General features: G+C 44.4%; 2 protein-coding genes across 2 annotated transcripts; one reads left to right on the forward strand and one right to left on the reverse strand.

Moving 5' to 3' along the window:
• The first annotated feature begins 165 nt into the window (after positions 1-165).
• Positions 166-12501, forward strand: DAGLB (diacylglycerol lipase beta). Its single transcript, XM_066329671.1, is given in 21 exon segments — positions 166-371; positions 888-1039; positions 3155-3212; positions 3214-3257; positions 3260-3326; positions 3830-3892; positions 3894-4083; positions 4170-4295; positions 5328-5455; positions 6384-6454; positions 6457-6509; positions 6848-6931; positions 7379-7456; positions 7841-7901; positions 7904-7920; positions 8008-8135; positions 8597-8666; positions 8760-8831; positions 9812-9992; positions 9995-10064; positions 11370-12501. Coding segments are annotated over 21 exon segments (2001 nt in total). The 5' UTR covers positions 166-276; the 3' UTR covers positions 11563-12501.
• Positions 12502-12996: 495 nt separating this feature from the next.
• On the reverse strand, positions 12997-27107 carry RAC1 (Rac family small GTPase 1). The gene is given in 8 exon segments (XM_066329672.1): positions 12997-14551; positions 14703-14862; positions 15541-15603; positions 17102-17132; positions 17134-17156; positions 19374-19491; positions 20839-20910; positions 26949-27107. Coding segments are annotated over 8 exon segments (633 nt in total). The 5' UTR covers positions 26984-27107; the 3' UTR covers positions 12997-14420.
• Positions 27108-27416: the final 309 nt, after the last annotated feature.

Genomic DNA, 27416 nt, shown 5'->3' on the forward strand with positions numbered 1-27416 from the left:
CCGGGGCGGTGTGACGTCACTGCTCGGCCCGCCCCGCGCACGCGCCCCGGGTGCCGCCGCCCTTCCGCCGCCCCGCGCGCTGGGCCCGGCCCGGGGCGGGCTCCCGCCAGGCGCATGCGCTGCCCCGTGTGGGCGGGGCGCACCCGGGGCGGAGCGGGCCGTGTGACGTCACCGCCCCGTGACGTCGTGGCTGCCCCCGCGGGCGCCGAGGCCTGAGGGGGCGGGCGGCGTGTGCGAGCGGAGCGGCCCTGAGGGAGCGGCGGCGGGACCCGCGGGATGCCGGGGCTCGTGTTGTTCGGCCGGCGCTGGGCCATCGGTAGCGACGACTTCGTGCTCCCGGGCGCCTTCGAGTTGTTCGTCAGGCTGGTGTGGTAAGGCTCGCCCGGGGCCGCTGCCCGGCGGTGCGCGGTGCCGCTGCCCGGCGGGGTGCGCGGTGCCCGGCGGGGTGCGCGGTGCCCGGCGGGGTGCGCGGTGCCCGGCGGGGTGCGCGGTGCCGGTCCCTGGGAACAGCGCGCACGGTGCGGTGCCGCCGCGCTCCGGGCCGCCCTCAGCCGCTGGCCTTAATCCCAGAAGCGCTCCGGTGGGTTCGTAACTAACACGGTGACTGCTTTGTGTCCTCCAGCCGCCGTGCTTTGGCATCCCGGGAAGGGAATGGGTGGCACCTGGCAGAGGGAGGCTGTGGCTCCGCGTGCGCTCAGCTGAATTGTAATTCCTGCTGAGTGTTCGTGTAGTGGTTTCATCCTGGCGCTTTCCTTATGTAACAGGTCCTTTGCTGTTAATCTTTGTGCAGTGCTTTCGTTAAGACGACCACTATCGATCAGGTGATTGCTTTGCAGCAGGCACTTATCCCTTCCTGCTGTAACTGTTGTTATCTCGCTTCCCGGCAGGTGGATTGGGATTCTTGTCCTTTACACGGTTCACAAGGGGCAGTTTAACTGTCCCGGGGGAGGATTGCTGCACAGCTACCTGCTCGGCCTCATCCTTCTTCTGGCTTCCATCATATGTGCGTTATCTGCTCTTGTATACATCAGCATGCAAGGTAAATAGTTCATGAGGCTGTTTTGTGTTTATCTAGTAGGATTGTAATAGATATGGTGTTTCTAATCTAGAGCGACATTAAAATCTGCCAGAAATTTGAAGTGTTTCCATGGTATTCAGACTTGGAAAACTCCATCAGCATTGTATTTGCTTTAATAGTATACCCTTCATTAGTCTGGAATCTAACATAATAAATAAACACAGCAGCTTAGTGCAGCTAATGGCTCATTGCTGTCAGAGCATCCTGAAAACTCTCTGTGTGACCTCCAATGTAACACTGCTCCACCTCTCTGACAGGAGTTTAGAGAAGTGGATCCAGAATCATCCGAAGTAGCCTGTTAGTTCTGCCGTGCATAGGCAGGTTTAGTCGTGTCTTGTGAAAGTCCCTGAGCTGCAGTGGCTTGCTTGGGGAAAAAACACAGAGAAAAGTTAATTATATAAATGTCATACTAAAACAGTGAGTGCTATTAAATAGAACAAGACCCACAGCTTCAAATGAATGGCTGAACAGAAGTAAGGACCCCAATGCAGCTTCTAATTATTTGTAGAAATGGTTCATTTTGGGTTAAAAATGCTAGGAAGGCTTTTTTTCCTGGTGAGGCACCTGATCATCGAAGTAATGTTAAGAGATTAATTTAAATATGTGTGTGGTCTCTGGAGTAACAGATGAGACTCCACAGTTTCTCATATATTTGTTCTCATGATACACTGAAAATAGGTATTTATGCTTCTGTAAATAAGTATTTATACTTTCTTCCATTTAAGCAATTTTAAAAGTTCATGAAGAGAAATTATGACAGAGCAGGGATGTGGATGCTAATCCTGGCCTTGAATCTGACCACTGGTTTTTCCTAAAGCTTCCAGAGGAGGGGAAGTAAGATCAGCCAGACCGTGATGTTTATATCAGAGTTTCACAGAATATTCTGGGTTGGAAGGACCCAAGTACCATGGAGTCCAGCTCTTGAGTGAGTGGGCCATACAGGGGTCAAATCCAGGTGCTTGGTGTTGTTAGCACCAGGCTCTCACCAGAGGTGCAGAGGTGAGAGATGTAACTGTAAACAGCAGTGATAAAAGAACTTATTTGTTATGCAGTTCAGCTACGAGACCATTGTAACTAAGAAATGGAAGAGGCCAAATATGAACAATGGAGGAATTCTGAGGTAAATTTCCAGGGAGGAAACAGAGAGGAGGTGTTGACGGGGTTTGAGTGTGTTTGGAGGTGGTGGAATGCATGAGTTTGGGTTTGCTTGGTCTTGCCCAGCCCTTGTGCTGTCCTGGCGATTGGTGTGAGCAGCAGGGAGCTGGCTGGAGCCCTCACCCTGGGGGTGGTGCTGTGAGAAAGGAAAAGTTGTTTAGAGAAAGCACAGTTCCATCTGATTGTGTCTGTGTAAGCAACCACCTGCTGCAGGACAGGCTGCAACCTGGGAATGGGAAAAAGCAACCTGGGGATTGATGACTTTGGAAACAGCTCTGTCACTGGGTGTGAACCACAGTTTTGTAATTGGAAACAGTTCCCAAAGCCTTTACAAATTACTTGTCTACACCTGAGCACACACACCCCAGTATCTCATTACTCTGCAGACTGGTTTAAGGAGATGAGCTGGCCAAAAGTTACTCCCTTTTTTATTGCTTTAAGAGTGCTAAAACAAAGAGGTTATTAGTAAATAACAATACAGAAAATAGCCTGGGAAGTATTTGTCCTGGTAATGGTCCTACTTTTATTCTCCTATTATTATTTAGTAACTCCATTAAAAAGATATCATGGTAGCCCGCTAAACTAGCATCTGAAAATGAAACATTAACCAGCTAAACGCCAAATAGAATAATAAAAGCAGACCCCAGGAGTCATGAAGAACCTGTAGATGAGCCAGGACTCCTGGATATAGCTTTGGGTTTAGTAGTAGATAAGAATCACAGCTATAAATCCATTGTTGTTTGTCTTAGCTTCAGTGATAGCTTTCCATTAGTATGAAAGATGATAGTTTTATGATAGTTTCACTTAAGTTTCTTACTTTCTGTAAAGAAAATTCATATTTCCAGATAGAATTTTATGAGGTGAATTTTTTGAGGTGCATTTGTGAACGGTTCTTGTTTTAAACTCTCTCTCTAATTTCAGGAACAATTTCTAATCCAGGCCCAAGAAAATCACTTCCCAAAATACTTTATACTCGCCTTCCTCTATTTCCCTGAATTCATCTGGGCTGTTGTAGGAGCTGTGTGGTGTCAGACAACAGCGTGCAGTGTGAGAAGACTGTGATAAATGGTGTCATTGGGACAGTTATTGCAAGGTAAAGGTGCCTCCCACAAATCTGAGCTTTACAGCCTGTGGGAAAGGAAGGTGAATTTGTATCTTTCCCTAAAAAAGCTGCTTGCCTTGGGAGAGAGAGCCATGTCCTGCAGTGAAGGGAAGGAGGTGAAGGTCAGAAAGGGTAAGAGGGGCAGTGGGAGTGCAGAAAGCTGGATAAATATGAAGAGTGTGGTACCCTGACCACTTAGTTGGTAGTGAAAAATGGAGCTGCCACTCCTCTGTGCTGCTGCCTCCAAAGCACTGGGCTGTGATTTCAGGTTTGGTGCCCTGTGTGAACTGAGCCAACAGCCTTTTTTGGTGCCCAGAGTATTGCAAGCACAGTCCAAAGAGCTGCAGCCTCAGGACAGCAGCAGAGGTCTCCTTACAGAATTCCATGCCCAGCTTCGGTTTCAGCCTGCCAAGACCTGTAGTTGGGATTTCTTGCACGCTTGTCAGAAGTGTCTGGTTTCACAGTCCGTTATCCCACTCCCTCCTGTGTGACAGCTGGATTATCATCTTCACCGTCATTGGGGTTGTCATTGTCTTTGACCCCCTCGGGGGAAGAAGACATTCTACCTGACGGCGTGAGCCGCAACCTGGAGAGCAGCCAGTCGGGGCAGCTGCTGTACAACGTGAAGAGCTCTGCCACCAGGGTGTGGGAGAAGAGGATCAGGCTGCTGTGCTGCTGCATCGTGCAGGACGACGACCACCGGGTGGCCTTCACCAGCATCGCCGAGCTCTTCCGCAGCTACTTCTCGGTGAGAGGGGGAGCCCTGCTCCTGCTCAGAGCACTGCCACCTTCAGCTGTGGGATGGTTTACAGGGTCTTCCGTGTCTTTGTACAGGACACTGATCTGGTGCCAAGTGACATAGCAGCTGGTTTGATTCTGCTCCATCAAGAGCAGGATAAAATGGAAAATTGCCCCAAAGAGCCTGAAGAAGTCCTGTGTCATTCTCCATCGTCTCTCATGGTAAGATAGGGTTGGTGCAGCCTTTGGCAATTGTTCTAGGAAATGGTGCCAGATCAAATTGAAATATACTTCTTTCTGGAGAGAGGGAGGTTTTTGTTTGTTTGTTTTTTGGTTTTGTTGTTTTGGGTTTTTTTTTGGAGGGGGTGTTGGTTTTGTTTATTCTTTTGATAAAATTAAACACTGCAATAGAAATTCATAACCATGTACGTTATTAATAAATGCAGTGAAAACAATAAGTTTGTAGTCAAAAACATTTTTCTGCCTTTGCATGAGTAGAATTTTGAATGGGAATTAAGTGCAAAAAAGGAACCATTTAGGACATCTGATCGTTGTTGAAGAGTTGGGAGAGAAAGAGAACAGAGGTAGAATGAATATTTGAACTGTTTGCATAGAACTGAGAAGGTAATCTTGTAGTATGTACTGTGGGCTGTTTGTCTGCTGCAAGTACCCAGACAAGGTAAGAAGCAAAATTGGCATCTTTTAAATACTTGCAGGTGGGGGCTTGTTTGCTAACTGATTTTTGCTCATCTTCAGTAGACAAGTGCCTTTGTAAATTTTTTCCCCTCCTTTTAGCCTGTGTTTCATAGATGTATGTACTTTTACTTCAACCAGTCAACTTTCTTTTGAATCCAGCTGGTGTGATGAGGTTGTGCTTTATAAGTCTTTACCAGAGAGATCTGCTGCCCTCTTTGGCCTTCCCTTGGACGTCCTCAGGCAGCATAGTGGATGTTGTGAATGTTGTGTGTGTTGGGGGTGGATGTTGTTTTCAGCATTGAGTTTATCAATGTATCAGTGTTGGAACTGATTCACTGAGAGCTTTTCAAGATCCTTGAGCTGTGTAGCTACGTAAATAAACACAGGCTTTTTCTTGAAATACAAGTGGCTATTTTTAGTTCCTCTTAGACCTTGAGGTTTTCCTTTTGGGCAGTGTGTATTTCATCATGCTTTCATTCCAACTACCCTGTGTTCAGTTTTATTCTGAGGCTGCCTAACACACCTTCCTCCCTTTTTCTGCTTCCTTTTTTTTTCCAGAGTGATGATTTGGATGTTGAGCTGGAGAATGCTGCTCACTACATGCTGTTTGCTGCAGCTGCCTATGGCTGGCCCTACTACGTGTACACCAACCCATATACTGCACTCTGTAAGCTCAATGGTGACTGGTAGGTTTGATCCAAGAGCTCAAAAACACATAGCTGCCTTCTGTTTAACTAGTCTTAGCATAAATAAAGTAGTTACAGTAGCAGTATTTTTGTGGCATTAAATTATTATTGCTTTCATTACTCTTGGGAGTACATGAGCTTGACTGCTAGAGTTATCTTCCAGAAATTCAGAGAAACAAAATTCCAATGTCTTTCCACCCTCAAACAGATTGGCTTTCTTTACATGGGAAAAGTCTGTGATGGAGATAAAAAAATTCATTTAGCAAGATGACAAAGGAAGAATTTGAATTAAATGAAACATGTTTTAAAATGAGGCTTTTTAGAGGTGTGTTTTGGGACAGATTTACATATAGGAATGGAAGTCTATCAATAGTTTTCTCTGTCCTAAGGAATTAGAAGAAGTTCCCTGTCTCTTCAGCCTCCTTTTTGTTCCTTTTGACCTCTTTACTTAAAAATGTTTGTGGTCAGTATGTCATTTTGCATGTTGCTAGGTAGGATTACTGTATGTAACCACTGATATTTGTGAGTGGAAGAGTGATTTTTGTAATTACTAGTAAGAAATATCTATATAATCTACTGAAATATAAATCACTTGGAGAAAAAAATTATCACATAATACTGTGGATAAAACATGAGATAAAATTGCTGTGCAGATTTTTGTTTGAATTTCCTTTTTCCTTGTTTGTATTCTCTCTCAGTGGCTTGTAACCGTAAGAATTCTTTTCTTACTGCACTGTTTCCTCTGACAATAGTCCTGTAACAAGGCAGAGGTAACATCTTGCATCAGAATGTTTGCTGGTGCTATTGCAAAAAGAAAGCACTTTTGATTCCTGGCAGAAGGCCCTCTGCAAATTTAACCGAGTTTGATTCCTTGAAAGGAAACCTAAAAAACTGGAACATGAAAGTTTTTCTCTTCTGTGTTTGTTAGTTGCAGAAATAGACCAACAGATTCTGATATAACGGGCAGTGATCGTCACAACTTTCACTTTGGATCCATCCTAAAATAACAGGACTGCAGTACAGAGACTTCATTCATATCAGTTTTCATAACAAGGTAAACAATCTGGACAGGCATTCAGCAAGCTGTAGTGATTAATTAAGGGAAAGCAAGGGGTGAAGGGTCTAGTTTGCCTTCAGCATTTATGAAGTGTAAGATGCAAAGCCAAATGAAAACATTCAGTTTGGATTTCTTTTCTAATCTAACAGAACAGCCACAAACTCATTGGTATAAATCTGTCTCAGTATTGAAAAAAGGCACTTTGAACTAACCAGAGACCAATTCAGCTTCTTTCCATAGTACAGTATGGAGCTCAGTAAGAGCTTCCAGAAGGTGAGAACAAGTGCTTGCCATTACAAAAATTGGTGTCTTTACTGATTACTTTTTCTCTACAGATCTATGAGATTCCATTTTTTGTTGCTCTGGATCACAAAAAAGAAGCTATTGTGGTCGCAGTGAGAGGAACTTTGTCTTTTGAGGTATCATCCATGTGATATCAATAATTAGCTTTATAGAAATGAGTGAACTTCCAGTACCAGAGGAAATTGTGTTATGCTGGCACATGTTAAAATAACCCACTCACAGGTATGAGTCTTCCAGGTTTAAGTTGTAAGCCCCCTGCCCTTGGATGTGTAATATTCCCTGTGCTACTGGAAGAGAGAGTGGAGGACAGGCAGGGATAATTCCAGGTCACTGTGAGCAGAGGTGCATCCATGATGGGCTGTCTGCAGCTGGAGATAGTTGCCAGGCTTGGAGCTGTGGTTGCTGTGTGTTTGCTGGGGTTGGTGGTGTGTGGTGGGATGTGTTGTGCTGCTCACACACCTGGCAGCCAGCTGGGGATGTCCCTCTGACAGGGGTGAGCAGCAGAGCACCACACGTGGGCCCCAGAGCCCTGCAGGGAGCCCTGACCAAAGCTTTGTTCACAGGACATCCTCACTGATCTGTCAGCAGACTGTGAAGACCTGACCCTGGAGGAGGTTCTGGAGAATGGGTTTGTGCATAAGGTGTGTGCAGCCTGTGGCTCTTTGTAGATCAGCTCAGCAGGAGCAACCTATAAACACCTGGGATCCTTAGTTAAACAGAATATTCATCCTTGTCAGATGGATTGCACAAATTAGTTCAGTGTTTGGTGCATCAAATACTGCCTCTGGCACAGCAAGGTAGAATTTTTAATCCTCTTGTCAGACTTAATGTCCTTATGAAATATCCCCAACCCTTTTTAACCCATACATACAGACCTCTTGGTTATAACCAGACCTCTGGCAGGAGGATGTCAAAGAGAAGACCAGCTTTGCAAAAAGAAATTGTTCTGTGATGGTGTTGTATTTAAACTATGTGTCACACCTCAGATTACATACACCCTTCTAACATGAACTTCTTTCTTGTAGGGAATAACTCAAGCTGCAAATTATATCTATCGAAAACTGATAAATGAGGGAATTCTAAACCAGCTTTCACAATTGCCCCAGTAAGTTACCTTCCAAATAATTTGATTTGTCAGAAAAATTACCCACACCTTTTCTGTGTTCATCTAAGTTTGCCTTTCTGTCTGCAGGAATATAAACTTGTGATAGTTGGCCACAGTTTGGGTGGTGGGACAGCATCTATCTTGGCCATCATGCTCAGGAACTCCTTCCCCACACTGAGGTGTTATGCCTTCTCTCCCCCAGGAGGGCTCTTAAGGTGAGAGATTTCTGTTGCTTGGTTCTGTGCCAAAGCTGTAAAAGTCCAGGCAGCTGCCAGGTGTGTTAGCTGGTCACTGTGGGCTGACTGTGGGAAGAGTCTGTATGTTCTCCCCTCCCCACTCAGATTAATTTGCTCCATCTGGAGTTACAGTTGAGTTCTTGGCAGAGCATTACGAATGAAGCACATCTGGGGAGTTCTGGCAGGCAGTATAATTAAAGTAAATGCTCCAGAAAAATATGCCCCTGACTTGTCTGCCTTGGCCTGTTGGACATCCACACACCCTTAGAGTCAGCACTGAAGTTACTGTCACCATCAGAAAGAAGATCTGGACCCACTGAAGCACTGACTGTAAATGCTTGTAATTTTACTGAATCATAATGATCATCCTAAAACTAAAGTATGCTTTTCTCCTTAGTGCATCTAAACTGCCTTTTTCTTTTTTTTTTTTTTATTTTAAGCAAATCACTTGCAGATTACACTAAGCACTTCATTATATCAGTCATTGTTGGGAAAGACCTTGTTGCAAGGTGAGATGAAAATACTTTTAAATTGATATTTGGAGATGTGTTTGATAGCAGACAATAGGGGGCTTTGTTTTACTTTTTTCTGTGTATTTAAACATTAAGTATGCCCAATATGGAGGATTTAAAGAGAAGAATAGTGAGGATTGTGGCAAACTGCAACAGACCCAAGGTAACCAAATGTAGTTCCTGGTTAAAATTGTGGAATTGTTACTTGGGTTAAACCCCAGATTTAATGCAGTGACTGCTGGTGTGTGTATTTTTGATCTTAAAGGTGAGAGTTACAATTGTGTTTCAGAACAAAGTTGTTTGCTTTTAATTCAGTGACATTAAAGCTAGTCTCCTATCTTGTAAAACTGTGGTTTTGGAGATTAGGATTCAGTAAGACTCCCAGTAAACCAGTTTACAACATCAAAGACCTGAAATTATCTGTTTGCCAGTTTTGCTGATAAAGGGAAACTATTAAAAAACAAAAATGAGAAAAAACCCCAAACAGCTAAAATTACAAAAAGTCAGATTACTTACTTTAGTAGTGTAATAACTAGTACCAGTAGGTAATCAAATTATTGATTTTACTTATGTAATACTGTCAGAATTCATTTGGAAAGCAAGTATGTCTGTGTTACAGTGTTAATTCTTTCCCTCTTTTTACTGTTAGCAGGAGGGTTTTGAACGTGCTGGATCAGTCTGGTGTCAGGGAGGATGGTACTGCAGCTACACAGGGTGTGGCCTAAAGATTCAGAACTGCCGTTGTTGAACATCTGAAGTTGAATCTGCCACACCCACAAGATTTCCATGTAGTCCCAGGGATGAGCAGATGGTCTGTGTGATGTCATAAGTAAGATAATGGACAGTTAGGTGTTAGAGGTGCAAGAAAAGTTAAACCTGCAGAGCAGAACCCACATGGAGTAATTCAGCTGTAAAGATGGTGATTTCTGTAGTGTAATTGGAGGCTTAGGAGCCACACTGTTGAAATGAATGTTACTGTGGGGAAAATTCAGGAAGGAGATGATTATCAAAGTTTGGGGAGCATGTGCACAGAGTAAGTTTTAATTTTAGTTGTATTTTCAGATGAAGTGTGTGCAAGCACAAACTAGAATAAGTTACTTGAAGAGATGCCAAAGTCAGCTGGAGTGTTCTCTCTGATTTCAGTACCAGATTTTGCTGCGGGGGTGTTGGTACGAGGTGTTTGGAGGAGATCCTGATGATTTCCCAACAGAGCTGGATGGAAGGAGCCAGGATGCCCTGACCCAGCCCCTCCTGGCCGAGGAGAGTTTGATGGTTCATCGGTCACCTTCATACAACGCCCTGGAGGAGGAATCCCACTTGAACTCACCCCTCAGTATCCTCATCTGTATCTGCCTGGAAAGATTATCCACATTGTTGAAGAAAGCAGCTCTAGGAGGTAAGTGAAATAATGAATTCCACTCTCCTGTTTCCCTAAAGTCTACTTACAGCTTCTTGTCCCTTTCTAAGTACATGTTTACAGCTCTGTGACTTACCTGCCTGTCCGATATTCAGTTTTGGTTATTGCACATTACCCAGTTTTCAGTTTCTGTTCTGTGCCTCCCAGCTTCTTTCTGTTTCACTTCAATCCCTGGCCACTGTTCTCTTTATGCCTTATCCTGCCTGTTTTTGCAGCTGCTGAAGTGAGGACTTTAATCACTAAGACTGGCAGGTTCAGCTTTGCCAGGCTGCAGTTTGTGCCTGAGGCTGCAGATCTGCAGTGTCTCCTGGTAGTGGTGAAGTGGTAACAAAGCACCTCATTTCCCTGAGCAGTCCCATTAATGTTGGTGATTAGAAAGAGGTGCAATATTGTCTGTAATGCTGACTCAGCCAGGCTGGAGAGCTGCAGCTGGCCCAGTACCCACACAGTCTGTAGTTTTTCCTGTCACTTGCTGCTTTTCTGTGGATGCAGGAAGCTGAGACAAAGACACCAGAAAGCTGAAACTGCTGGAAGAGTGAGGATTGTGGCTTTGTTGGGGCAGTGTGTGTGTTCAGGGGTTTTTTGTGTGTTTTTGTTGATGTTGGGTTTTTTTAGTCAAAGTGACCTGAAACAGCCCATTCAGTAGGTCAGTATTTTGTTTAAGCTTCACATCTTTAATTTCTACTGATTTTAATACTGGTTTTACAAGTTAGATACTTGAACACCTCTGACCTGGGCAGGTTTTCCCAATGGCTGCTCTTCTACTTCACTGAGTTAATTTCTTTTCTGTCTTTTACGCCACAGCACAGCAGTTAATAATGGGAGGTTTTTTAAGTGGGCCTAGCACACAAGAGCCCCCATCACATATCTGGGATTTCATTTTACAGAATTGTGCATCCTGTGTGCAGCATTTAATGTACTGCCTGGTTTCCTATTTACACCTCTGTGGCTTACTCCCTAAATTTGACATTAACCACGTGAATGTTTAATGCCCTCCCCCTCCTTGCTCAGGCTGTATTCCATGGTTTTGGAAGCAGGATTATTTGAATCTTTTATGGCTTCTTTCCCTGTTAAAGCACAGTGTCACTTGGTGCAGTTCTGCCCTCAGGGACACTTCCTGGCAGCAATTCCAGCTGTGTGCTGAAGGGCAGAGCTGCAGCTCTCTGGGAACTCACCTGCTGCTGTGAGAGGGCTCAGTTCCTCCCTGAGCCATGGCCAGAGTCTCCAGGTTGCCTGTTCCACCTCTGACACAGCCATTGTATTTGTGGTGTGTTTTTTCCCTAGGTTGTGTTCTTCAGATACTAAATACACAGCAAGATGGTCAAACGAAACTGTCTTCAGCAGCATTTTAATAAGTCCCAAGATGATCACAGACCACATGCCAGATGTTGTGCTCAAAGCTCTGAACAGCTTGTCTCAGGAACATGGATCGTGTCTGTCTTGTCAAACACGAGACTACAACCCCAGTGCAGTATAACCCAGCTCAAGGACAACCTGGGGGGCTTCTTTGCAGGTTTCAGGTATTCAGGACACATTCCACTTTCATGCCGAAGTGGATTTCAGTACTTTTCTCACATTGCATAAAAGGAACAAGGGTCTTAGTGCCCTTGCCTCTGCAGCGACCTCGGGGAATGTTGTGCTGCCGAAAGCAGAGATTGTGTCTCTGTGCTGAGGGCTGGGCTTCTCCAGGACGGATCAGCACGAGAGGCTCCGGCCGAGCCTGCGTGCGCTGGCGCAGCAGCCGAAGGCTTGACCAAAGCGAATGTGTGTGACAACGATGTGGCCACGCGTCAGAGCAGAGCCCTGCCAGACCTAATCCTCCACCGCCTCCACAGCTCCACTTCTGCCCCCACGTCCCTTCCTCCTGCGTGGGCCGTGGCAGAGCCGAGGGGCCGTGGGGAAGGGCCGCAGGGTGCGCGGGGCCGGCCCAGGCGGGGCCGCCTCACGCTCAGTCATTGCACTATTCTTTCTTACAGATCGTGCCGGGAGCCCGGGGTTGTGGGGGAGGGCTTGTTGTGGTTAAATGCTGCTTGGATAGACATGTGCAATATTCTTTCATCTACCTGTCTTTTGTATGTGTTGATCTCTATCACTGCTTTTATTGATTTTAAACTAAAATGACCTAATGAGAAGTAAAAAAAATTATCATTCAAGCCCTGGCATCATGTTGGGCAGCAGCTCTAGCTCCAGCTACTGAGCACCACTGATTCTGCCAAGAACCTGTAACCAGTTGTAACGACTTTTTAAAAGTGGACTCCTTGTTTCTAGTGTGTAATTATTTTTTCCTTTTTAAGGCTCAGCAGCATTTATTTAAAAGAAATTGATGTAAGTACAGTATGATGTGGTTGAGAAATAACTGTGTGGATGTTCCTGCTGTGATACTGCATATGGACACAGAATTAAATGCAGAATAAAACCTTGGCTCCTGTGCAATGACAGGTACCAGTGCTGACTGTCAGAGCAATGAGGGCAGGCTGCAGCAGCAGGGACAGTGCTCCCAGCGCACCAGCCTTGGGTGCAGCCACTCTGGAGGGGGGAGGCAACACACAGAGCAGGGCTTTAAATAAAAGCCTGGAATCTGGGGCATTTCAGCACAGACTGTGACCAGTTCAGAGGAAGAGCATTTCTGCTTGCAGAGAGTGGAGTGACACAGAGAACCTGCCCCCACTGCCAGCAGCTTTAAGGGACTGCACAAGCAGGAGCTGTAACAACTGCACTGAGAGGGCAATGCCTCTGCAGAGCTGCTGCCAAGTGCTGTGTTAGTTTGGGTTCTCAGAGCACCACTGCCAGCCTGGGCTCTGCACACTGCCCGAGGAGACACGTGCACACAGGCTGCCGGCATGGAACGTGAGTGTGTGCTCAGAGTGGCACAACAATAGACACTCGCTCAGAAACTCAAACATTACCACACTTGTGATTCAAGGATTTATTAAGTCATACATGCAAAACATACTGCCAAATGCATTAGCAAAAGATCAATGTAAAAACTTCACAATTTTGCAACTTTTATTTTTAAATTTTGCTTTAGTGGTTGAAAAGGTGTAGTTCAACATCATATTCCTGCCAGTTTGGAAGGTACAGAACATCAGCACTAATTACAGAACCTCACAGACCCAAGTTACCATTACGCAATCAATGCTGCACATGGAGTGACAGAAAGAACACTTGGCTGCATTAGTCATGTTACAGTGGGGGGACCTTGCAAATAGTGATGGTTGAAAGGTTTGTCAGTTACAGAGGCTTATAAAATATAAAAATTACTAAAATGTGTAAAGCTGCTTCACATGATTTTTACACCTAGTTAATATACTAAAAGCTCCTCAGAAAGCATAACTTACTGGGTCAGAAATAACAGGAAAATGAGGATATGCTTGAACATACTAGTCAAAAAAAAAAAAAGAAAAAAAGCAAACGTCTATTAATCAGAAGGTTTTTAAAATACAAGTTATATTGCTCAAGTAAGAAGAGATTCTACAAGAAAGCATTTACTACATAAAAGTGGGAATGACTGATTCAGAATTGTACCTACATGAATGCCCTACTTGAAATTCAAAGGAATTTACCCATGAACACCAACCTCTTCCACTACTGCACCTCTGGGAAAATGGTTGCTGAGCTACTCTGGCAGTGTAGTGTAAGTCAGCTGTACAGTGTCAAATACTGTCTGGCACTATCTCCTGATCCAACCCAATATTCCACTTACTCATCACAATACAATGCTGTCAAAAGGACTAGATACACTTCAGTAAGAATAGTTATTTTTTCAATCACAGCAGCAAGAACTAGATTGCAACCAAGCCCTTACCAATGATAAAGCATTTACACTGTGACTCAGGGGTGTCAGTCATTGCCAGAGATGGGTGCTGGATGCACCACAAGGCAACGGCTGTGCTGGGAAAACAGTTCAGAATAAAACACATCAGAGCGCAGTGTTCTGCTAATTCCCTGGCACTGTTACTTACTGTGAAAAACTATAAAGAGATTTTGCATTTCCTACCAGAAATTAGAGTCATTTTCAAGAAGAATCTTTAAAAAACAGTTTAGTGCTTAGTGTTCATAGCACAACAATGCGACTTAGTTCAGCAGATAGTTTGGCAACATTTAATTGAGCAAGAAGAGGATTTTAAAATAAGGCTTTACATAGGTGTGTCTTTTCAGGAGTTTGCTCTTAGAAGGATGCAAGGTAAGGATCATACTTTAAAGAAATGAAACCATTAAATTGTCAATTGGTTCAAGAATTGATGGAGAGAACTGATTTATAACAGAAAAATTGGCATGTGAATGCTCCATTGTTTGAGCAAAGCACAGGGCTGATGGGGTGGGGGAGGGTGACGTTTACAGCAGCAGACATTTTCTCTTCCTCTTCTTTACAGGAGGGGGGCACAGCACTGCTCGGATGGCTTCATCAAACACTGTCTTGAGGCCTCGCTGCGTGAGTGCTGAGCATTCGAGATATTTCACTGCGCCTGGGGGAGGCAGAGACACGGTTACAGAGCAGCTTTGCACCGCTCCCAGCTGGCTCCACAACAAAAGCCAGGCATTCCATTTAATGAAGGTACAAGGCCTTCCACAAACACAGCCTAGATCCAGCCACCAATAACCCCGCTGCTGCCATACCGATCTCTTTTGCCATGGCAAGGCCCTGGGGGTAGGTGATGGGAGTCAGCTTCTTCTCCTTCAGCTTTTCAATCGTGTCCTTGTCATCCCGCAGATCGAGTTTGGTGCCCACGAGAATGATGGGGGTGTTGGGACAGTGGTGCCGCACCTCAGGATACCACTGGAAAAGACAAAAATGGCCTTTCTTGGTGGGGGGCAGAGTTCCCTGAAGGCCCTGGAACATCACACTGGAAGCTCCCAGTCGTTCCCTTTCCGTCAGAGTGGAGGGAGCTCCCAGATCCCATCGGGGCAGGATAGAAACGGGCACATCACTCTTAATGAAGCCAACAGCTATTTCCATGTACTTTTAAAATGCAGCCCATTAAAGGCTGTAGTTTCCTCCCACCCAGAAGAGCCCTGACCCCCTGGCCATGGAAACACCTCCTGTGCAGCTGAGCTGTCTGAGGACATGGAATACGCCCACAGTCACAGAGCACGTGCAGAAGAATGGCTGATGCCAGGAACAAGTGCTATCAGTCCAATTTTTACATGCATTTGCTTTGAAATTTTTTCCCCAAACTGTACTAAAAGGAAAGCTTCTGTATGTGATTTCAGCACCTTGCTGGCTGAACACTTAAATTACTGTTATCAATTCATCAAGGAACAGTTTGTACTTAAGTGTGTCATGTGCTCTGAACTTCCATGACTCACTTAGGCAAACTGATTTTGCTTTTTCAAACGGCATTTCATGCTGCCTGTGGGAAAAACAATTTCAAAAAAGCACCTAATATTTCCAAGCTGTGCTGTAAAGTGAACAGTATGATGAACATTCAGAAATAAAATGGTACCAGCTCCTTACCTTAGCACGGACATTTTCAAAGGAAGCTGGGCTCACAAGGGAAAAGCAGATTAAGAAGACATCCTACAAAAGAAGTTGACAGAGGTCAGCCCAACAGAGAAATCACCGAGAGTGTCATGAACAGGCCAATATCACCAGTACCTCCATCACACTGCCAGCACTACACTTGCAAAAGGCAAGGTCAGCAATGCAGTTGCACATGACAATCAGAGGCAGCTTTCCCAGTGGGAAATCCATTCCCAGGCAGCTACAAGCAGCCAGAGAGAAAGGGGGAAACAAATAACAAATAGATTGCAGTTAAATTTATAATCAGCTATTGCAGTAGCCAGCAATTAGGACACTAATACCACTGCCTTTAAAGGTTTGTGTTTTTTTTCTCTAAATGTCATTCCTTCTTCAAGGACCTCATGTGCATAGGATGTTGCAGAATGCTAAATATATATTTATAACATATATGTATTATATATATGTAATATATATAATACACAACTCTGAAGTAGTCTTAAATTGCAAAGGCCAATTTCAACGGTATGAAATTTTAAAAAAAAATTCACCCAAGAATTTCTACAATTATTGCTTCCATATCCAAATCAGAAGCAGCTTGTTGAACTTCTTATGGAACTTCTACTGAATGCCAGTAAAATAAGATTTTAGAACTTCTCTATAACCAATTTAGGATTGAAAAGAGCATTAAAAGCTCTCTTTCCTTTCTAAATAATGAGAAAGCAGAAAGAAAGGTGGGTATTCTTAGGGATCTTGCACATCTTGCTTTTCAACTGAAGGGAAAAGATTCTAAGTAAGAGCAGGTAAAAACATTTCAGAGCACATGTCTATAGTAACCACAGGATACAATTCAGGTTTCTCAGATGACACGCTCCAGGTCTGCAAGCATTCAGAATACCCCCAACACATCTCCTCTGTCCATGTTGATGTAAACTTGCTGTGTGACCTAAAACTCAGAAGGTGTCTCCCAAACAAGCCCAACTATCCCCAACCTACCTCTGCATCCGTATTTATTCCGGTACCAAAGGTGCTACAGAATCAGGCATTGCAGAGTGTTAGTTGATTGTGCTGCATTTCAAGGCATTTTGTTAGGACAGCAGCTGACATCACTGCTAAGCACTTGCAACCCAGTTGTTCATGCATCACCCCAACAAGTTTCCATAGCAGCGTCCCAGAAGAAGAAGAAACAACATCAAATAATGTGATACTATGGCCACTACTTCTGTTTTCCAATACTGCAGGTTTGTGGGGACTCAAGGGCTGCACTTGAGGAGACTTTCTCCTCCACTAGCTCCAGAGATCCAAAGATTTGGTGTAACCACAAGGAATTACTGGAAGATCTCAGGTGTCTTGCACACTATTAAGAGAAAATATTTGTTTTCAAGAAAATATTTAATCTTAACAACTCACATAAATTTGGTAACAGAGTTCTCAGATCTAGCAATTTGAGAGTTCCAAGAAAAGTATTTGTTCAAAAAATAGGGGCCAATTTATCACTATCATAGGCAAGACAAGATGACAGAACTTGGAACTGAAGTTTATTTAAAGTTTTACATACGGCAATAGGTTGATCTGTCAGACTGGAAGATATTCTTACCATTGGTTCCTCCAACCTAATAACAGTAGGAGATAAAGTTACTCCTCAAATGGATTTAAGGGAAAATGTTTCCAGTCAGCAATTTCTGCTCACAGATATTCTCAAGGAGGATTTTCTTCTTAAGAGAGACGCTGCCCTGTAATTCAGCACAACCAACTGCACCCAGAGCAGACACCAGCCTTCCCCAGAAACCAGTTCTGCACTGTCAGGGGAAACCTGCAAGGCCCAGCCTCTCCTGAAAAGCACCCAGCTCACAATTCCTCTTTGCTTTGGTCTCTTGAGGAAACAGACATGACCACCTTTTTTGTCCCAACTTTTCCTTTCCCAAATTTGGAGATAGTAGTGGATTTCAAATGCATAAAGGAGAAGGTATTAAATTCCTGTATATTTTAAAGAATAAAATAAAAATATGAATAAGGAGAAAAAGATACAAATTCATGCCAAGCCCTCACTGTGAAGTTACCAGTTGTTAACTGCTGGATGGCTGACCCCAGCACACACTGCCCAAGTAACCAACAGCTGCTGCTTTCACCTTGCCCAAAACATCCTTCAGGTGCAAACTGAGAAAGGAGAGCCACAAGAACATGCAGGGGCTGAGTTTTAAATAGCACAGTGAAGGAAAAAGGAGGCTGAACCCAGATCCCAAAAACAGGTCAGGTTTTAGCAGCACCACTGTTCTCTTCCTCTGTGCTTTTTGTTAGTTTTGTGGGGGTGATGAATCTTTGATACTGCACAAGTCTGAAATCTGAAGACTTCTTCACAAGAACTTCAAGAGTTACCACCCTGTTTCATCTTCTGCTGCAAGAAACCAATCCCAATAACTGAAAGTGCTCCAAGCCCATACTGAACAGTTCTACATCCTTGCACAGACACCACTTGTTCCCTAAGATGCTTAGACACAGAATTCTTTTGCAGTCTATCAGAAAGCCACAGTTACCAGCAGGCTGAAGACATGTATATGCATTCTGTCCCTTTGTCACAGATACTCTGTCCCTACTAAAGATCTTTCATCATACCTTCTTCTACTTCTTTGAAATTATTTTTATGATGTTAAGCAAAACTCAAGTTTTAAGTATCCTATAAATAACTAAGTATTAGAGAAAATCAGCTTTCCACTGTCTCTCCTTCTAAAATAGACAGGTATTTCTGGCATTTCAAGTACAGTTGCCCACAACTGGCAAGTTCATATCAATCTGGTGTATCATAACTGCTGGGGAAGCCTAATGACTGTAAGTTAGCGAGCAGCAGTGAATTAAGGATAGATTACTGAAAATAGCAACAGAGTTCCTTAAATAAAAGTTCCTTAAGAGTTCCTTATGCTGTAGAGTGAAAACAATTTTGCATTTTACATTATTAGCATTTAACATATATTTGACAGTCAACAGCAAGTGTAATCAGTGTCAAAAAACCCCTGAAAATTACCAGTTCTTTACTTATAGCACAGTTCCATCAGGTAAAAGCCACTGCTCTGAACAGATTACAAAAACACCTCTACAAAGATTAACTGTAGCTGAAGTCACACTGGAAAGGAGAGCAGATCAGATCACTTCAGTGTTTTCCTTGGACATGGAAAAATGCAGGATGCAGGCAGGACTTAACCAGTTCCACAGGGAAGACAGAAGCACATTTGTACCGATGTCACTGCACAAATTAGAGCCAGCAATAAAATAACCACGGGCTGAAGTACATTGGAAAGCTGGGACACCACAGCCTCTGTCAATAGCAATAATCTCTTCATTCAGTGCTGCCTCTTTCACATGTAGAACATCTTCACACAGACTAAACAATATCAAGTGCTTAGCAGTGACAGTGTCAGGTTACAGCCAAACATCGCCTAAAACCAAAAACAAACCCTGCCTTTGGCAGGCATGCTAACCTTAAAATCAATGGACTAGCTGACGGGACTATTCACCAAGAGTTTTTGAGTTCATTTTGGGGTGTTTTTTATTTAAATCAAGCATTCCTAGACAATTCTGAGGCTGCAACTACACAAAACACGGCAAGTACCAATGCTCACAAATACACAGGGCATGCAAATTTTAACTTTTTTTTACAACTGCACACACCCCAGAGATTATAAATTACAGCTACAGCACATGAATGAAAGAAGGTCACTGTTTCTAATAAACACAATTCCAGGTGTGACATTGTTGGCCTTATGTTCAAAAAGAAAAATGCTTTATGTTAGACAAAACTGTAAAGACTGCTCCTGGTTTCACCCTGCAGCTCTTACTGTTTGTGGGTAGGAGAGTGGACGTAGTCTGTCGTAGTCCTCTTGACCAGCTGTGTCCCACAAACCCAGGTTGACCGGTTTTCCATCAACCATTACATTGGCAGAGTAGTTGTCAAAACTAAAAATAAAGAGAGAGTTAGCTGCATTAGCTTGCAGTAAAATAAGGCACCCAAGACTTTTCCCTCACAGAGGGAAAAACTGGGAAAACTGAGGAAGGGAACATTTTCATTGCATCTGTCAGCTCCCCAGAGACAGTAAAGTTGTTCTTTAAATAGCATGCATGATACTGGGTAATGGAATAAAAAATTACACACAACAGACTTGGTCCAGCCCCAGCAGAAGTGATCTCTGTTGTGGCGCTTCCAAAGGCAGTATTAATCCCAGTGAGTACAGGAAAGCAGGCGATGTACTTAGCAAGCACTTTCCAGTCTCAGTGGGACACTCAGCGAGTTAATCTGTCTCATGGTGTGAGATTCAGAACAGAAGATACGGGAGCAACAACCAAGGAATCCTTAATGACAACAGTAGGTAAGAAAAAAGCTAATTAATCCTACTAATCAAAATCCCCTCCAATGAAATATCAAAGCTCATAACCAGGGGCCAGTGGAGGCATCGTTCTTATCCCACCACTGTTGTGGGTGCAAAGGTTTAAACGACTCATAAGGCTAAACCAAGTTCACTGGGAAACACAAGACTCTGCAATGCAAAAAACCCCTATTTAAGACCAAGCAAAAAGAAACAGCAGTAACTAAGGCAACAAGGCCTTGGACGGGTAACGAAAGTCATCTGTAAACCTTATTAGAATGTAGTTTGTTGTCTGAAAAACTCATCAATACTTCAGAGAGCAGCACAGCCAGATAAAAATACAGAGAAATCTGAAAAGGGCAAAGAAGCCTGCACATGTATCAAACATCCCCAAAAGCCCCTGGAAAGAGAACTGCACTAATACTGATACTGACAAATCCCTACGTGAAAGACTAAAGGGAAGCACCAGAATAAATGAGTCTCCACAGTCTTGCCTGAGGAACTAAGAGCTGTGGCTGGCTTAGCACAGGATTGGCAGTAGCACAAAAAGTGGTAGGAACAAATAAAAAAATCACTAGCCATGTAAGACAACTATTCTGACTATGATATGATGTTTTACAAGCTGTTCAGCCTTGGGACAGCTTATTATGAATGACATTACAGACAGAAACACACTGTTTTGGAAGAGAACATCATCTGGTAAAATGTTAGTAAATGTTAGTCACTAATCAGCCAGGCCTAGAGAGCACAGAGAGCCAAAACTGAGGGACCACCAGCAAGCACTGGTGTGACTGTGCTACATAAAACCTCCAAATATTTCTTACACACACCTGAGGGGTGCTTGCAGCCAATTCAAACAATTCAGGTAAGGAATCTGGGAACGGCAGTAGGCACTGAGAAGCTGACAGAAATGAGTTCTTTGGATTCTATAAGTACTTACACTGTGGGTATATACTCTCCAGGAAATGCATTGGTTGTGTAACTGATGAGTAGGCATGTTTTACCTACAGCACTGCAAAAAGAGAAAGTTCATATGTAAAACACATTCATTTGAATAACAAGAAATAATATTCCTTTAGGGGAAGGAGACTAATTACATCCAGACACCTAAGTACAAGTGAATATCTCCAGTCACTACTGTGCAGCAAAACAGCTGACAGACTGCAGCTTTAAAATTACTGGCAATGAAAACACACCTGGTGTAAACATCCACTTTGTGAAGTGATAAATTACCAAATTTCATTAATTTTTAGTCACAAAAACCCCCAACAAACTCTCATTTATTAATTAGACTACTAAAATCTCCTAGTCACCTGACTGAATACTCAGAAAGATGGCCTTCTTCCAACTCTCTGAAATAAAAAAACTGGGAAGTACTTCCAAATAGCCCTACACAATTTCCAAAACGGTTATCTTTTCCAGGAATGGGATACTTCCATATAAGTGAAGGTAAGAAAGCTTGAAAAGTATAATTTCTCAACACATCATTACTTGCAAGTATTTAAGGAATGAATACAAATGATAACTCTCACATTATTTACTGCTATTGCAAAGTGACTCCCCACATGCATTCACCCACCACTCAAACATTTCATTAACTGATTTACAGATAAATGACATTCCAGTATTGAAAAACTTGGAACACCAAACCTCTTCCTACTGATCTAATTCACAAGAGCCTCAAATGGGGGCAGGACAAGGCTCTGTTCCAGGATTCCTTCAGAACTCTGGCAGGCAGCTCCTTCCCTCTCCACCCTCCTCCCCACACCTTATCTGGGGTCAAACATTTGATTAACAACGGCATTTAATTTTGGTTACAGTTTCAATTAAGCGTTCAAGGAAAACTTGAAATGATTTCTTTTTTAAATAGCGCCTGCAAAGAGTGTTTGTGACAGTGCACTCGGTTCCCTTGCAGGCTTCCCACTCGCAGTGCAGGGTCCTTTGACCGTGTGAGATTCGGGGGTGATTTGTTCCTGCCAGGCGACGATCCAGCCGCCTCACAGCCCGATCCCCTGCTGCTCCCGGGCAGGGAAAACTGCAGCGTCTTGCAGATGTTTTATCACTACAGCCATTTGCTCAAAGCCAGTCAGCAGCAACTTTGAAACCTTACTGCACCCACACGTATGATCATGCCATTAGTATGAGGTTTGACTCATGAGCCTCCTGAACTAAATCTTTCACAAGTGAATTTGAGCTTTGTCATATCCATAAGTCACAGCTCAATCCAACTAAAGTCTCTCCATTCAACTTTAAGCAGCTCCTCACTGCATTAGTCCAAGAAGGTATTTTATAGCTTCTGTCATCACCTGAAATGCCTGAGACGCTTCAGCATGCAAAATTATCTGGGATATTGTCCACACACCCATTTTTAATTGTAATTTGCTCTACGTTTCTGAGCCAACAGGCACAACACCCTATCTGCTGCACCTCTGATCCTACCATGCGGTTTTCCATGTTGCTTCTAAGACACCAGCTTCTCACACAGCCTAAGTTATTTCTCCTTTCAGCACTCATTCTCTTTACCAAGCTATAATAGCATCATGAAAGGAGGCATTTAATTCTGCTCTCATTAAGAACAATCTCTGAACATTCCCGTGTTATAAAAGGTCTGAGGTATGCTCAAAAGTAGATGGATTTACCCTTAAAAAAAACTTGTGTGGGAAAGAACCACGGAGCAGTTCAGCACACAGATACCTGTTTAACAGCTGTCAAAAGAGGAGATCCTATCTTAGCTCCTGAACTAACCCTCTAACAAGCCAGAACCGGGAGCTAAGGAAAGTTATTCCTCCCCATAAGGACAACTTGCTATTTTAGCTGCCTGCTGATGAGTTAGATCAATTTGGATGTGCTGCTGAGTTGCTCTCACAACCCCACACAGACAGCTGTGCTGGGCCAGCTCACAAGGATGGGGAAAACCTTCAGGATCCCGAGCGGAGCAACAGCCAAAGGCTCGGGGAAATCTCTTGAGGCGCAGAGACAACACGTTCTCACGCTTCTGGAACCTGTCTGGGCTGACGCTTCAGCTTCCAGTAAGGTCATTACAGGTAATTTGAGCTTCCAACAAATTAATGGTGAACTCAACATCTTCAGCAGCAGATCAAGAACTATCCTGTCCATGCAGGCTCCTTTGGCCACCTTGCACTGAAACTCCCGAGTCTGCTCTGGCTAATCAAACAGCACAGGAAGGTGGGCAGAGATTTCATTCCGAGTTCAGAAGGGCCTGTCGTGTGTTTCTGCAGCACCAATCAGCCAGAGTCATTTAAACAAGAAAAAACATGTTCAACAACCCCATTTCAGACTGACTCCATCTAGGTTTCCTGCCTTCCTTGCCTTTTGGCTCATTGCCACACAAATCAGATCATTATGGTCACCAGTCTTAAAAATAAACACTAATGCCTACCTTTATAAAGTACATCCTCTAAGTGCTTTATCAACTTTTTTAGACTACTAATTTCTGTAATAAAGCAACTTCCCTAAAGAGAATTCCAACTGTTTGGCAAAGTTTAAATACTTGTACATAAAGGCTGACACTAAGAATCTAAAATAACACCAAGATTAGTCATAAGATTTCTAGCAACTACTTAATCACAGCTCTGTCCACCCACTATTACATAAATGAAACTAGCAACATTTGACTGTCATTAAAAACATGGCCTACAGAAATCCAGTTTTAAATGCTTAACAAAACTACCTTAAGAAAAGACAGCACTGAGTCCCTTTTTGATTCCAAGCAGCACCCAGGAATCAGTGTATTTATATAACTACCTACGTGTTAATTCCTAAAAACAAAATGTATCTTCTCTTTATTTATACTAACAATTTTTATGAGATTTCCCCACTGTAGCAGAGCTCCTTGGAGCCATGTTTTACCTGCAAACAGGTGGCAACCTTCACAAAAGGCTTTGCTTGTGCCATTTCTTTCTTTCTCTGATGCACATGACCTACCTCTCTGGCAGACATGATGCACAGCAGCCCAGGCCTTTGCTCAGACATTAAAGAGCAGCTGAGATTTCCACAGTACCACCCTCAGATCAAGAGTTCAGTGCTGCTGCTATAGGAGGTTTAGCTACACAGGGCTCTCAGATAAGCTGCATTACTCACTGTGCCACGCCCTCTCCCAAATACGCTCTTCAGTACTTACAAAACAACTACTTTTTAAAGAACTTTTCAGTAACACAAGTGACCAAATTCCAAGTCACTGCACTTTCTGCAGATGGCACGGAGGGCCCTGAGGCGTTCGGTGTCTCACACAAACACTACACTCCACTCAGCAAGAAGCCACTTACCCTACACACGCCCTCCCCTCTCCCTGAGCCATCAAAACAAATACACACAAAAAAAGCACAGCTTTAGCAGACAAGGCCTCAGATCAAGCAGAATTCCAAACAAGGACTCGTAAATTACTCGTAAATTACTGCTCTTACAGTATTTCCACAATTAAAAAAAAATGTCTGCTATTAAAGTATTTCTACAATTAAAAAATGCCTGCAAAAGAGCACGAAGTGTGACAACTTCTGTGGCATCTAGTAACTGGTAATTTCTCCAAAACACAGAACTTCTCCTAACATTACACAACATCACTGGAGATTTTGTGCCACTTAACAGCTGCCTTTCTGGAGTGAAAACAAAAGCTGCTAAAAATAACTTCCACCAAGGCTTTTCTCCAGTGTCAATCAACAGCAATTCCTGCAGCTACTCCAGCGGCTGTTCTTCATCTGTCCTGCACATTCCTCCTGCTCTCTATCATGACAGCCCAAAGCAACAGTTGTCATCTATTTCACCCCAAACAATCCCCACAGCAAAATACAAAGAACAAGGTGAACATATGATAGCCCAAACGAGAACACCTGCCACCGCTTCTAGTCAAGTTAGTTGTCTAAACACACACTAGTTAAAACTCTAAGAACAAAATGTGAGTTACATATGAGAAACAGCCTACTTATTAACAAATTAAAAATAACCACAGGTACATCTAAAGCTTTGTTTATTTTTGTTCCTAGCAGATCTTTGTGGAGGGTACATAAAACAATACCCAAGTTTTAAACTACATAAGCAAATCTTTAACCTGCATTGTTTTACAGGAACACTAAAATTTTGGTCTTATCTAAGCCAAACAAGACATTTCCTAGAATACCTGCAACGCTGGAGCTCTTGAAGCAACAACAGCACAAAGAAACACAAATAGTTAAATGTATTTTAAAAACAGTGAACTGAGAATGATACACAGCTACCAAAAAATGAGCAGCAGTACCTGAAAAGAACCTTAGAAAGACTTGTTTCTAACTAAAGAGGAAGGAAAATAAATTCAACTGCTGTATTTTATTCACGCATATGTACAAAAGTCAGGCAGAACCGCACCACCTACATTTCCAAGACAAAGAAAAACAAAAATTCTAGGAAGAGGGACAGTTTACAAAGAAATGACCCAAAGAACTGTTCTGTCGAATGAATTACTGAACATTATACAGCTGGTTTGTGCTGAGTTCTCACTTCTAGAGGAGGAAGTAGACTAAATCTTTTCCCCACCCAAACATGATGCATCACATTTATTCACAGCATTGTAAATACAGAGTTCAGATGAATTAAATAAATATATATATATACTAGAAAAGCAACTTTGTTGTTGTTTAAAAACTTTGTTGTTTAAATTCAATATAAGCAAAAGAGCAGTCCACAATTATCCTATCTGGCATCAAAGAATTACACTACTATGACAATGATTTATTGAGATAGCACTCTCATGTTCATATGGATCTGAGTCTTACATAGCAAGTCAAAACAAATTTGGCACTCTGTATGGTTATCTTTCAGCCATATTTAGCTGCCTTTTTAGGAATTCTACATCGATAAAAACAAACCAACAACCCCCCCCAAACACACACAAGTAACTTGAAAATTGAGGTCTGATGTGAAATTACAGACCACTGTAGTGAGTCCATTTAGCTACACTTCACTCTTCTGTCATCTACAGAAGTTTGCTGTGATACCGATTATGCTCAGTCTACACTGGGATTTTTGTTTCTCCTAAAGAAAAAAAAACCCCACAACTCAAACTGCATAAGACAAGTCTTGTTTTCCAGCTGGCCTGTGATGTTCCCCTGAGCTCTGACACCCAGTAAGAGAGAGAATCCCTCTGAGCTGAAGGGAACAGTAGCATGGAGAACATTCAAAAATACCAAACACACACACTCTTTTCTCAATTCCAGCATTCCAAACACTGAAATCCAACTGCTAAACTTACGAGTTAACTCAATTCTAAAAAGCATCCCCAACTTGTTTCACATGTAACTAGCACCATATTAAGATCCAGTAGGTGTAACAGCTCTTTACAGAGAAGGGTATCATTAACTATTCGTATTTCAAGGACCTATCAGTCTCCTTTAGAAAGGAGCCTTACACGACCAGACGTCTGCAGGCAAAAAAAGTTTCTGCCCAAAAGCATTTATGATCTGCACAGAGTTTCAGCCCATTTCACTCTGTTTTACTGCAAAAATCAAGATTTTAAAAAGCAGAAAGTTTGTTACTTTCACAAAGAGTATTGCAAATCGGCATTAAGTTGCTCATATAATTAAAACCACAGCGATTATTTTAATACACTTGGACTGCTTTGATAATGAAAGCACACCAGCAGGCAGCGGCAGCGCAGGGCCGCGGCGCGGACAGCCCCGCACAGGCTGTGGGCGCCCGGCGGCCCGCACCAGGGCCGAACAGCGGGTCACGCCGGCGGCCGCGGGGCGATGCGGAGCCCGGCCCGGGGCCGCGCACGGCCTGCCGACCCCGCACAGCCCGCCCCGGCCGCGCCGTGCCCGCGCTTCCCTCCCCGCCCGGCGGCAGCAGCAGGAAGCCGCGGCGGCCTCCCACTCGCCCCCGCCCCCGGTGGCCACGGCCCGGCCCCGGCCAGCCCCGCTCCCTCAGGACGGCCGCGCCCCGCACCGGGATCGCCCACGGCCCGCGGCGGGGCCCGGGGCCGCTCCCGCCCCGCGGCCCGACACCCCCCCGGCCGGCCGAGCGGCTCAGGGCCGGGCCCGGCCGAGCGCCCCTCGGACTTACCCGTCGCCCACCACCACACACTTGATGGCCTGCATCGGGGCTGGTGCCGAGCGGAGCAGGGAGCGGCAGCCGCCTCCGCCCTGAGCCTGGAGCGGGGACGAGGCAGCGGGCACCACCCAAGGCGGAGAGGGAGAGGGCGGGACTGCGGGCGCAGGAAGCGGCGCCGCGCTCACATCCGGCCGGCCGCGCCGGGAACGCCTGGCGGGCGGTGCCTCGGCCGGGCCGGGGGCGGGCGGTGCCTCGGCCGGGCCGGGGGCGGGCGGTGCCTCGGCCGGGCCGGGGGCGGGCGGTGCCTCGGCCGGGAGCGGGCCGGGGGGCGGGCGGTGCCTCGGCCGGGCCGGGGGCGGGCGGTGCCTCCGGCCGGGCCGGGGGCGGCGGGGGCCGGGGCCCTCCTGCGCGGGGTCACTAGCACAGCCCCAGCCCTTGACCCGTGTGTGATGTACTCGGGCGGAGCCGGTGTGAGGGATG

This window comes from Sylvia atricapilla, chromosome 15 (genome assembly GCF_009819655.1).
Source record: "Sylvia atricapilla isolate bSylAtr1 chromosome 15, bSylAtr1.pri, whole genome shotgun sequence".
In the NCBI taxonomy this organism is placed as follows: Eukaryota; Metazoa; Chordata; class Aves; order Passeriformes; family Sylviidae; genus Sylvia; species Sylvia atricapilla.